The sequence below is a fragment of the Lontra canadensis genome, unplaced genomic scaffold, assembly GCF_010015895.1.
Source record: "Lontra canadensis isolate GAN:19392208 unplaced genomic scaffold, GSC_riverotter_1.0 scaffold40, whole genome shotgun sequence".
Classification (NCBI taxonomy): Eukaryota; Metazoa; Chordata; class Mammalia; order Carnivora; family Mustelidae; genus Lontra; species Lontra canadensis.
The window spans coordinates 17,489,925-17,503,303 of record NW_022631034.1 but is presented as its reverse complement, the minus strand read 5'-3'; the positions used below and the strand labels follow the sequence as shown (position 1 = coordinate 17,503,303).

Sequence of the window (13,379 nt, the reverse complement as noted above, 5' to 3'; positions counted from 1 at the left end):
AAATGAGGTATGTTCTTGAAAGAAGCAGTACCGTAACAGACAAAAAACAAAACCAAAAAATAGTTACTGTAAGTTTCTGTCATGTTGATTGCCCCTGCATATGGGTAGGTGTGAAAGCTCAGCTCACTCACGAGGCCTTTGGAGCTTTCCCGCCATTAGAATGCCACCCGGACTTTTACCCTACTGATTGGGAGTCCAAATAGCTTGGTTTTTTAATAGGTATAGTAAGCTCAAAGAGGGGGATTTTGATTATGAATTTCCTAAAATAAGGAAAGAAACCTCCTTTACTTAGACAATTAAATATAAGCTGGAAATATTACAATTGATACTCCTAAGAATGTAATTAAACAGGGTGGCCTTTAATACCTCTGTTGTTAAGAATGAACACTACCATTCACCGATTAATTGGTTACTCTTGGTTGAATTCTTCTTGTACTTTACCTTCCAAACTAGCACCTTGCTACTTAAAGTGTGGTCCATGGACCCCCAGCACCACCATAACTTGGAGTTTGCTAACAATGCAGTCGCAGACTCCACCCCGAACCAGCTGACTCAGAGTCTGTATGTTGACGAGATCGCCAGGTGGTGCCTATGTATGTTTGAACACCCAGGAGGGCGAACTTCCCAGCCTGGAGCTTCAAGCAGAAGCATTTGTTAGCATTCTCAAAATCTTGTTTTTTTTCCTGTTTCAGCCTAAATGAGAAAGAAATTCCCAAGAGACAAACTAAAAGCCAAGGTCTCTGATCTGATTTCCTGATTCTTCCCTCTCGGCCCGAACTAGGAACTGACTGACAAGGGAGAAGAGAAGACAGCACCTTCTCTCTGGTTTCTGGTTTCTTGATTTCCCTGCACTCCACTTTCTGAGGGTGATGAAGTCGAGGCTGGCAAAATTGTTGTCTGAGTTAGAGTCTGTAAGTATTCTTTTTTTTTTTTTTTAAGATTTTATTTATTTATTATTTTAGAGAGAGAGAGATATCAAGTGAGAGTGGGTGGGGGGCAGAGGAAGAGGGAGAAAGTCTCAAGCGACTCCCCGCTGAGCACGGAGCCTGACTTGGGGCTCAATCCCAGGACCCTGAGATCGTGACCTGAGGTAAAATCAAGAGTCAGATGCTTAACCAGCTGAGCCACCCAGGCGCCCCAAGAAGTTGTTTTTTTTTTTTAAGTTTTTTTTTTTTTTCTTAACCCAGAAGCGAATGTTTCTTAGTTGCTTTGGCAGTGATATATTTGTAGGTTTATTTATTCTTGACCGGTGCTATTATAATTCCTGTGCCAATTTTCCTCTTCCTCTTTTCCCTTATAGTTCTGGCTTCTCCTTCCCACATCTCAGGGAATTATAAAGCTGTTTACTATTCCTCTCTATAAGCATGGCAACTGAAAGGGAAGAATAAAAACCCAGTTCTAAAGATAATACACCCTGTGGATAATTAAGAATTGGCTATAGGCCATCTATGGCTTTGAAATGGATTGTGCATAGACTTCTCATTCTTAATATTATTAACAGGAAAAATTTTAAGGACTAAATTTTGATATAGGGAAACAGAAACCTTGGGTTCTCTTGTTTCTTATTGCCCCACAGGAAAAACTGTAGCATGCTTCCTATGAGTGGCAAAGAGTTAATGCCCTCTTTTTGTTTTTGTTGTTTAGTTTTGTAGCCAAGCAGAAATGCATTTAATTTTGTCACCAGACAAAAAAATGAGGCTTGCTTCAAAATCTGAAGTTAACTCACCTGTTTTCATTTCCCCTAATCAGACTGCAGAGTCCACAAAACAGCAACCCCCTTCTTAAAACACTGAACCTCTGGCAATTTCTGGAGGTTTTATGGAATTCTGCCTTGTAGTGTGTTTCCTACCCTTGCCATGAGTTAGATATACAGTTTTTCTGCATGTTTATTATCTTCTCCAGGGACCAACTAGTACAGAAATCCTGGGAAGAGAGATTGTGTTCCTGCCTCTGGGTTTCTGGCTCTTTGTTAAAAGCCGTGTGGGCTTTGATTCCATAGTCATTCCAGTGGCTGGCCCCAGGCAAGCTAGCTACAGTGAATGATGAGTCAGCAAGGAACAGCCTGTTGAACAGCTGTCAGTCATCAGGCACTGATGGAACAACTATCTTTCTTTGTTGCATTTTGGGTTTTTTGTTTTTTTTTTTTAAGATTTTATTTATTTTGAGAGAGAGAGAGCACGTGCGTGCACATGAGCAGAAGGGAGGGACAGAGCGAGAGGGAGAAGCAGGCTCCCCGATGAGCAGGGAGCCCGAGTGGGACTGATCCCAGGATTCCAGGATCATTACCTGAGCTGAAGGCAGACGCCTAACCAATTGAGTCACGGCGCCCTGTTCCACGTTTTAATAAGCTTCATAAGAAGTCTTGACCCAGAGTAACATAACTATACGTATATAAAGTATTTTATCTAGTTCAATGCACTCTCTTTGCATCACTGGTGAATTTTTAAACCAGATTCCCCCCAGACATAGGGGAATTTTCAGAATATTTAAAAGTCTCAAAGAATTAATGTTATTTTCTTAAAAATGAAAAAACTTCATATGGGCTATATATCAACTCGACCAACAAATTTTTAGTTTTGGGAAGAAAAGGAAACCAACCTACAGGGTACAGCTGACAGACCTGTGTACCACTGGCTCGCCTTCTCTGAATTCTGATGTCGACTTGAAGAGACCTTGTCCAGCTCCTCTTCAGTTTAGACACCCCAGGGTCCTAGTAACTGTGTGTGTGTGTGTTGGGGGGGGTGTTTCTGAAAACACCTCTCTCTCAGATTCAGTAAGAGTGGCAGCAAGACAGGAATTAGGGGGAAGGAATAAGAGGTACAAAGGTACATATGAATCCAATTCAGGTTATCATTTAGAAAGATCATAATTATAATGAGGAAAACATCCTCACACACTCAAGTGTATACATCTCCCAGGTGAACACTGGTGTGGCCCTGGCTTAGGAGGTCTAGGAGTGTTGCCTGGCAACAGAAAGGAAAGACTGAGAATGTGTCACATGCTCATTCATATCTGATAACTCTTCATACTCTCTAACTAGACACAATGGGCTGAGTTGCTTTTTAAAGACCTATCACTACAGGTACACATACACATGTTATGTTTTATTTTTTAAAAAAATTAATATACAATTCTTACTTTATAGACGTATTGTTCAGAAAGTCACTCAAAGGCTTTGATTGTTCAAATGTCTCTTTTTCCTCCTCTGATAATTCTCTTGGATAATATTGTGTAGTGGCATTTTTGGGATATGTCCTAATACATTAAAAGAAAATGGAAAACCAAAAATTAGATCAAAGGAAAGTAAAGGTTTCTTTCTGTGACAGTAATATTATTTTTTATTTAAATTCTATATATTCAATGTTTTTCTTTATCCCAGATAATTGATATTGACTGCCTTTTTAAAATACTTCGAATACTTATGTATTTGTTTCCAACATAATCAAGAAGTTCTTATTTTTTAAATTTTTTATTTAAAAAAATTTTTTTTAGATTTTATTTATTTATTAGCGAGATGGAGAGAGAACACAAGTAGGCAGAGCAGCAGGCAGAGGGTGAGGGAGAAGCAGGCTTCCCACTGAGCAGGGACCCTGATGCGGGACTTGATCCCAGGACCCTAGGATCACAACATGAGCTGAAGGCAGCCACTTAACCGACTGAGCCACCCAGGCGCCCCTTTAAATATTTTTAACTGATAGAAAAGTTGTTAAGAAGGATCTAAGGAACTCTCATACACTCTTCACCCAGATTCATCCGTTATTAACATTTTGCGGTATTTGTTCATCATTCTCTCTCTCCTCATTTCATTAAATCAGTGTTTCTTAACCAGTGCAATCCTACCCCGCCCCCACACCATGAGAACTTTTGGCCACATCCAGAAATATTTTTGGTTGTCACAAATGGAATGTGCTACTGGCATGTAGTGAGTGGAATCCAGGGATGCTGTTTAATACCTTCCAATGCACAGTATAACCTCCCACAAAAAAGTATTATCCAGCCCAAAATGTCAGTAGAGTTGAGACTGAGAAACTCTGCTCTCTATATACAAAAATAAAAACAATTTCCACTTCAGCAATGATGGCAACATGATCTCTGGGAGAAAGCTTTTTCCATCTAGTCTGCCCTCAGTGCTCACCTCCACCCTTGCACATCTCCTGTTGTGTTTGGGCAGTGAGAGTCTCACCCACTAGACCGGCTGAGCTCCTTGATCTCAGGGTATGGGGCTCTAGAAAGGTCAAATGGCACAGTCATTAAAAGTGTGTACTCTGGTGACACCCTGCCTGGTTTTGAAGCCCCATTTTATCACTAACAAGCTTTGTGACCCCCACCCAAGCTAATTAGTTAACTTCTCTGTGTCTGTTTATTCATCTCTAAATGAAATTCTCAAAGTACCTGGCTCATAGAGTCGTTGTAAATTTATACATTAATACAAGCAAAGCTTCTAAAACAGTGCCTAGCATATTATAAGTGTTCAAAAAATATTAGGTTGTATTTATTCTGTGTTGAACAAATGTTAGTAAAATGTCTCTGTGAGAGACAAATAATATATATATATATATATAAATATATATATATATTTTTATATATATACACTCAATAAAGAGTAAAAAACAAGGAGTAAACAGAGTTTTATGTTTAATAAATAATTCATTCTTTTTTCCCCTAGCTAGCCCAGTATCAGTAACACAAAGCAGCGTACTGGAAAGAAAGAATGTTAGTATTGGAAACAGAGAGACTGAGTTCAAATCATAGCTTCATCTCTTAATTTTTAGCACACATTAGTGTCCTCTAGGCAGGATTAAGTAAGAAATTACATGACACCTATGGGTTTCATCCAAGAGGCAACATGACTAAGAGTTACTCCTATTTTTTCAATTTGAGCTGTTTTGTTATTTCTCAGCAGATCTGTTTGTGATTGCTTCAATTTAAATTATGTTCTGAACATTGACTTTTCATTTTTAACCTGGTTTTGCCTCAGTTTCTTTATTTGTAAAATGGGGATAGTACCTACCTCAGAGGGCAGCTGTGAGAATTGCTTGCTGTATGCCAAGGGCTTAGAAGAATGCCTAGTGTGTGGTAAGAACACTGAACATTTGCTTTCACTGTCAGTCCCCTTTGAACTTCATCTTTGATTTTTTTTCTTATTTCTGTCAAAATTGCATCTTGTAGCCTCTCTACCCCAGACTAGCTACCCTTCCTGATTTCCTGAGCATTCTCAGGAAATTAAGGAGTACCAGCATTCTCCCAGTCACCTAGAGTTGAACCTTTTGATTCATATATTTTGTTTTCATCTTATGCGCCAAGACCTTCACTTACTTCTTTTTTCACTCCATCTATGTAGATACAACTGTCCTTAGTATGAGTCAGCATTCATTGAGAGGCTACTAAATGTAGAGTCCTCTGGTCTGGGTTCCTGTTGTTGGAAGTTCCCTGTCCCTTTTCTGTCTACCTCCCAAGTCTACCCTGGCTGACTCATTGTCTTCACTTTTCTGCACCCTGTCAGGAGCACAGAAGTCATCTCTGGCTGACTTGGCTTAGAAATGTTTCAGAGTCTAAGTTTCTTTGGTACTAATGTCACTCTCAGGAGGTAAGAGAAGAATGACAATGACAAACACATATTAAGTAACATCAAGAGAAATAGAGTAAGGGGATAGATAGTAATGGGAGTTGTTGCTTTTATAGATGGCCCCCAACTTATGATGCTTCCATTTGTGATTTTTTTATTTCAGGATGGAGTGAAAGCAATATGCATTCAGTAGAAAATGCACTTTGAATTTTGGATTTGGAATTGTCTGGGCTAGTGATCTGCTGTACTATCCTCTCTCGTGATTCTGGGCGGTGGCAGTGAGCCAGAGCTCCCAGACAGCCATGCAATCATGAGGGTGAACAAGCCATACACTAACAACCATTCTGTACACAACCATCCTGTTTTTCACTTTCAATACTTCATATATTATCTGAGATGTTCACCACTTTAGTATAATATAAGTTTGTGTTATATGATATGGCCTACTGCAGGCTAATGTAAAAGGAGCAGCATGGGCAGAAGCAGGAAGATGTGGAAAAGCAGACATTCTGGAAGCTGGAAGCAGCCCATGGGGCTGGAGCACAAGAGCTTGTTCCAGAACAGGGTGCCAAGGCTGGAGGGCAGGCCATGCCTTGTCATGGAAGAAGGAGGATCTAATGCCATCCTAAGGGCCCTGGATGTAGTGTGGAGCCAGAAAAGAGATTTAGGCAGTGACCTAACATAATCTGCTTTAATATGGGAGAATGATCACTTTGGTGGTGGAATAGAATGGTTAGGAGCCAAAAGTGAGAGACAACAGGAGCCTGCTCTGAGAGCAGGAGTGTGCTTATTAACAGCATCAGTTACTGTCCCACTTCATAGTGTTTACATTCTTATAGACTTGTCTATCCTGTTCCTATGGAGATTTTTTAACTTAATTAATTTTTCCTATTGAGATTTTTAATTGAGATTTGTTGAGTATAATTAGATCTTCCTGAATTGCTCTGTGAAGATCTATGTCTTCATTGTCAATGCATTTCTATTCATTATAAAGATCTTTCAAAATAAGCATGGATGTTGCTAGATTTTACTGCAATTGCCTTCAAATATATACACTCCCATCACATACTTACCATCTTGTTTGAGTACTTATGTCCTTGACTTTGGGGATTACTTGCATGCCAACATCTTTCTCAAGTTGTTTAAGGGTAAAATGATTATCTGGGTAGGCTGTACATTCAATATAGGCATCTTTTACACTGGAAGCATTTTGGTCACTAAACTTAATTGGCGCTCCAAACTCACTTCGTTTTCGAGAAATCATATATGTAATCTGCAACACATGTGAGCAGTGAAAGTAACAATCAAGTTCAGTAGACAGTACAGGTAGACAGTACAGGTGCTCTGCTTGGATCCTCTCAAATCTCTTTCTATACTGTTTGCCCCTCCAGTTCTGTGTGCTTTCCATTTTCAGGGCCACCTCCTACTGCTCTTCTACAGAGCACTGTTCTAGCTACTGGGACCACTTTGGTACAAGACAAAAAGAATAGGAAGTGACTGGCACTCACCAGTGTTGGACTGGTGGGAGACACGTGTAAGCCCATCTCCTTTGCTTCTGTTTGGGACAACGCAGGTGTCATTTCTACTCCAGAGTTCCCCTAGGGGTTCAAGCTAAAGATTTCCTCTACTGGCCTTTTGCCTGAGATTGCATCCTTGTAGGACTTCTGCTATGTCCCTGTCCTGCTGCTTTCCCTATTCTTCTGTGGAACACTTTCATAATAAATCACTCACATACAAATCTTCTCAGCGGCTGCCCTGGGAATGCCACTGTGTCAGTTTCCTCTGGCTGATGTAACCAAGGGGCACAGCCTGGGTGGCTTAAACCAATAGGACTTTATTTCAACTATTCTCATAGTTGTGGAGGCTGGAAGTCCGAGATCAAGGTGCTGAAGGGTTTGTTCCTTTTAAAGGTTCTGAGGGAGAATCTGTTCCTTTCCTCTCTCCTAGCTCCCGGTGACAGCCAGGAATCCTTGCTCTTCCCTGGCTTGTGGATACATCACTCCCATTTCTGCTTCCTTCTTCACATGGTGTCCTCCCTGTGTCTCTGTGTCTTTGCATGGCCATCTTTTTATAAGGACACCAGTCATATTGGATTAGCAACCCTATTTCCTAATAAAATCACCTTCTAAGGTACTGAGTGTTAGGACTTCAACATATCTCTTTTGGGGAATACAATTCTACCCTTAATACTCAAATACCCCAAACAATGACCATTCTTCTATCAAAGGAAAAACCACATCCCCATTGGCAAACATAGAAAACCTCACAGATCCCTCAGGAATCACTGTTGTTCAGCATTACAGAGAGGTAACACGCTGAAGATCATACCCAAGTCTCTGACCTGCTTTGTAGATTCCTTGACTGATTCTTCCTCAATTTCTTTCTCACTGCCCAAAGAAACCCATGGTTTAGAGATAGGTGGCTTGTAAACATATACATCTTCTGGAATATACTCTTTATATTCTTCCTGTTCTTCTGGTAATTCTGGGGCCTAGAGTAAAATAAACAGCACTCTAAAATATATGACCAAAAGTAGTTATAGCTGCATGTGAATATTTCACAATAAAATTTATGTTTGTATAAATTAAACACTTCCTTATTTTCTTTATTCTTAATTCAATTTTTCAATTAGGAGAAGGAAACTGAGCAAAAGAAAAAAAAACATTTAATTTTCACAGCAGCTCTGGATATAGATACTATTGGTGCTAACACTTTGCAGACAAGTGGTTCAGTAACTTACCCAAAGTCATGGAGATGGCAAGAGGAGCACCAGGAATATGAGACAAAGAGTGGCCAAGAGCAATGCTACTCCAGATTTATTGTTTCTGCTCTCATTGAGTCAGTAAAGGGCAAATAAGTAGAGTATCTGTTACTCTGAGGTGTTTGATTTAGGTCATCCCGCATTTACTGCTTACCTACTCTAAGCCCAAGGACCCGGTCTAGGTCCCAGGGAAAGAGAGTTGAACAAGAATAATCAAAACCATGTGTAATTGTCTCCCAGAGCTATTCTTTCCTTCTGACAATCAACAGGATGCAAGGACTTGGCATATGCTTACGTTTAAATAGTTTTCTTTGCCTTCTTCAGTTCCAATAAGATAAAAGTTAAGTCCATATTTGAAGTCTTTGTCACAAACAACCAGAAGCTCGTCTCCAGGATATTCCTGTAGGCATAGAATCAAAAGAGAAGGTCAGTGTTCGTTCAATTTATTCAGACACAAAATTGGTATTTTTCTAATCAGTCATAAAAGATAGCCATAGTGCTAACCTATGGCTCATAATCCCAGATTGTAAAATTATTCTATTAACAAAGCACTTAAAACTCAGTAGGTCTGGGGGAGTTTACCATGCGATTTTATTTCTAACAGGGAAAAAAAGAAGCATTCCTTTTACTTGGTGTTGGTGCTCAGTAGCATGTTTGGAGACAAATCAGACCAAAATTATGAAGTAAAAAATTGAAGTGGTATAGGAAAGTAAGAGTCGATTCCTATTCTAGTTGAAACTGGGCAAAGATAAATTTTCCTGGGTGTAAAGCAAGGATCAGTCACTGACAGGTATTTGCTTTTCACAGAGGATGATCAAGCAGGATTCCATAGGAAAGGTGGGCAAATTCCTTTGTTGGTGGGGGGCATGCCACAGATTTAAACTCAATAATCTATCTTTTATCATGTCCCAGAAACCTCTTGAGACAGGACTGAATAAATAAAGAGGGATGTTGTACTTACCTGGATAACTTTTTTGACTGGATAGAAGTCAGATACTGCAGCTCTGTTCCTAAAGTCTGCAAAAATATCTTCTTTTTTGATAAGTTTATAAGGTTGTTCATCTGTGATATCTTCGTCTATTCGGCATTTGAATATTTCCTGGGTCTGGGTAGTTAATACTAAAGGGTAAATTTCTGGATGACCTGGGGAAGGCAAAGTAGAATTTGGACATTAAATATAACCACTTAAAATATTAAGAGGAAACATGCAGTTGTTTGCTTTAAATAATTATCTTGGTTAAAATTTTAAAAGACTTTAAAAATCATTGTTCTTATTTTTAAAGTAAGTCTGTGCATTACAGAAAATGTCAAAAAAGATAAAAAGAAGAAAATAACAATTATCTGTAATACTACCTCTTAAGAGAGAGTCTCTATTCACAGGATGCTCTATTTCCTCTACCTCAAGCCATCTTCTCATTTTCTTACCCTTCTTATCACCATCAGCTTCTATGATCCCAGTTTCAGCTCTGGATCTAACCCCAAAACTTCCTCCCCCAACTCTCCCTTCCAGGGTCCCAGAGCCCACTCCCATCTTCTCCAGACCCTATAAACCTAGACATCCTGACATCTTTTCTCCCAGTGGAGAAGAACATGTGGCTTCTCAAAGTGGAATTTGGGGTTTATTTTTCTATAGAAATATTTACCCCCCACCCTAGTGGCTCTATGACACAATTATTCAGGTAATTGGGGAGGGGGTTAATGGCTATATGCATAATGCTGATTATTTGTGGAAATATATTCCAAATCACAATCAGTTGGCATAATAAACATTTGGAATACAAGTTGTTCATGAATTAGGGACAAGCTGCCATTTTTCTCTCCTTGGGAGTTGGAAATGTGGGAGCTGGGATCCAAACTAAGGTACCTGCCCTCTTACTACCATGCTATACCTTCTCTCTAATGTGTGGACACAGCAGAGCATGGGAGAGGGTCCTCCTCCTTCCACACATGTGGTCAGGGAGGTAACAGATCACACTTCATAGGAGGCGGTCAATGGCAGTTACTGACCTAGTAGCTGATAGAGCAAGAGCCATAGACAGACTCAAGCTCCACAGAACTCACTCCTCAGAATCTTACTGTGCATACAAGGAAGAGTCCTGTGCCTTACAGACCAGAATCCTCAATATACATCAATAGCTCTGCATTTTTAAAAACAATTTTTTTAAAAATTTATTTATTTATTTATTTATGTAACAGAGTGAGAGAGCGCAAGCACTAGCAAGGGAAGTGGCAGGCAGAGGAAGAGGAAGAAGCAGGCTCTTCGCTGAGTAGGGAGCCTGATGTGCGGCTTGATCCTAGGACCCTGGGATCATGACCTGAGCTGAAAGCAGATGCCTAACCCACTGAGCCACCCAGGGGCCCCAACTGCCCCTGCATTTTGAAACAAACTAATTTAAATAACTCCCATGTGTTTCATCTGTACTTTTTTTTTTTTATACATTTTGGTTGCTATTTCCTTTTTAAAAGCACTTTTATTGAGATATAATTGGCTAACAATAACTGTATATATTTAAAGTGTACACTTTGATAAATATATCAGATGGTGTATGATATACTTGATGATTTGATAAATCATCAAATGATAAAGCCATCACCACATCAAGGTAAAGAACACAGCCATAATCACCCAAAGGTTCTTCCTGTCCCTTCCTCCCTGCCTGCACCCCTAGGCAACCACTGATCTGCTTTCTATTACTATAGCTTAGTTCACTTTTTATGGAATATTTATAAATGCAGTTACACAGTTTGTAGTCTTTCTGTTTATCTTTTTTTACTTAGCATAATTATTCTGAGATTCATTCATGTTTTTGCATGTAGCACCTGGTTCATTCCTTTACATTTCTGACTGGTATTCCATGACTTTGGGTGTCATATCTAGGAAATCTTTGCCTAATACAAGGTCACGAAGAATTTTTCCTATGTTTTCTTCCAGAAGTTTTATAGTATTTGGTTTTATAATGAGGTCTATGATCCATTTTGAGTTAATTTTTGTATATGTCGTGAAGTATGGGTTGAAGGTTTTTTGTTTTTTGGGTTTTTTTTTTTTGCATATAGATATACAATTGTTCCAGCATCATTTGTTGAAAAGACTGTCCTTTCTCCACTGAACTGCCTTTGCACTTTTTTGGAAATCTATTGACCATGTATATGTGACCTTTGTGTTTCTGTATTCTCACTCATTGGTTTATGTCTTTATAGTATCTTTTAAAAATAGTAACAACAGTTAAAGTGAACTGTCTTTGTGACAGCTCCACGTAAGGAAGTGGGCATGTACTGTCTAATTTAACCTACAATAATCTCATGAGATAGCCATGCTATCTTGTTTTTTTTTTTTTTAAGATTTTATTTATTTATTTGACAGACAGAGATCACAAGTAGGCAGAGAGTCAGGCAGAGAGAGAAGAAGGGAAGCAGGCTTCCCGCCAAGCAGAGAGCCGGATGCGGGGCTTGATGCAGGGCTCCCTGTGGGGCTCCATGTGGGGCTTGATCCCAGGACCCTGGGATCACTACCTGAGCCAAAGGCAGAGGTCTTAACCCCTGAGCCACTCAGGTGCCCCTATGCTACCTTGTTTTTCAGACAAGAAGTAGATGTTCAGGGAGGTGAAGTCACTTGTGACCACACCATCATTAAGTGGCAGAATTATGAACTGAGCCAAGTCTAATTCCCAAACCTGTGCTACTAATCACTTGCGGTAAACAGAATAGAGCCCCCCTGAAATTGTCTATGTCCTAATCCTTGAAACCTGAGAATAAGTTACCTTATATGACAAGAGAGAATTGCAGATGTGATGAAATTAAGGAACTTCAGATGGGGGAGATCATTGGGCTCCTGAGCAGGGTCCAAGGTAACCACTATGATCCTTATAAGAGGAAAGCAGGAGGGTCAAAGTCAAGGAAGAAGATGTGACAAAGAGGCAGAGGTCAAAGACAGAAAGATTAGAAAATGCTACACTGCTGGCCTTTGAAATAGAGGAAAGCACCAAAAGTCCATGAACGCAGAGAGCCTTTAGCTGAAAAAGGTAAGGAAGTGGATCCTCCTCTCAAAGCCTACAGAAGGAACCAGTCCTATTAATACCTTGACTTTGACCCAATGAAAGTAATGTCAGACTCCTGGTTTCCAAAATTGCAAGATAATAGGCCATTTAATTTTTAAGCCATTTAATTTTTAATTTTTTTGTACTTTTTCTTTTAGTGATTTTGCCAGTTAAAATGGCTCCCAGGCATCGTGCTGAAGTGCCTTCTAGTGTTCCTAATGCAAGAAGGCTGGGGTGTGACTTGTGGGGAAAATTCGTGCCTTAGATAAGCATCATTTAGACATGCGTTATAGTGCATTTGGCCATGAGTTGGATGTTAATGAATTGATAATATATATTAAATAAGGTGTCTTTAAACAGAAATGCACATAAAACAAGTTTATGTATTGATTGGCTAATGAAAATGTGACTAGAGGCTCATAGGAACCTAACTCTGTATTTACCCTAGGAGCAATAGCTCAGTACTTGCTAATCCAGTGTTAGCAGCAACTGTATAGAACTTCCAAGAAAAACAAGAATTGATTGTACTTTAATTTCAGAATTAGGATAAGTGCTATGTAGGCAATAAAATGGTGCCAGGTGAAGGAGAGGTCAAGGAAGTCCTCTTGCAGAGGTGGGATTGGATCAGATCTAGATCTGAATGGTGAAAAGGAGATAGATGCATAAGTATATGGGGGAAGATCTATCCAGGTATCAGGAGTAGCAAGAACAAAGGCCCTGAGGCAAAAATAACTTTGAGGTACTGTCTGCTAAGCAAGGTGGGTGGGATCTAGATTGGGATGGGGGGATGGGGGGAGAGGAGAGAGAAAGAGAGAGACAAAGAGAGGGAAGCAGAGACAGGACTGCTATAATGGCAAAGTAAAGAGAGTTTAAGCAGGAAAGACACATGACCAGGTCGTGTGAAAATGAATTGAAGGAGAGTAAGTAGAAGCAGTGATACCAGTTGAGGGCCAAGGAACCAATCTGCATAGAAAATGTGGAGGTCTGGACTAAAGCTGCAGATGTGGACATAACATGA

The 13,379-nt window shown here is 39.7% G+C and overlaps 1 protein-coding gene across 2 annotated transcripts in view; it reads right to left on the bottom strand.

The window, feature by feature from the left end:
* Positions 1 to 13,379, bottom strand: part of WDR63 (WD repeat domain 63) — a 66,908-nt gene that overhangs the window by 44,154 nt on the left and 9,375 nt on the right. For both annotated transcript variants that reach the window (XM_032870276.1, XM_032870277.1), the window contains exons 4-8: positions 9,289 to 9,470; positions 8,623 to 8,727; positions 7,908 to 8,057; positions 6,640 to 6,839; positions 3,139 to 3,255 (exon numbers count right to left, since the gene is read on the bottom strand). In XM_032870276.1, the coding sequence (XP_032726167.1) occupies positions 3,139 to 3,255; positions 6,640 to 6,839; positions 7,908 to 8,057; positions 8,623 to 8,727; positions 9,289 to 9,470 (754 nt within the window). The remainder of the gene's footprint in view (positions 1 to 3,138; positions 3,256 to 6,639; positions 6,840 to 7,907; positions 8,058 to 8,622; positions 8,728 to 9,288; positions 9,471 to 13,379) is intronic.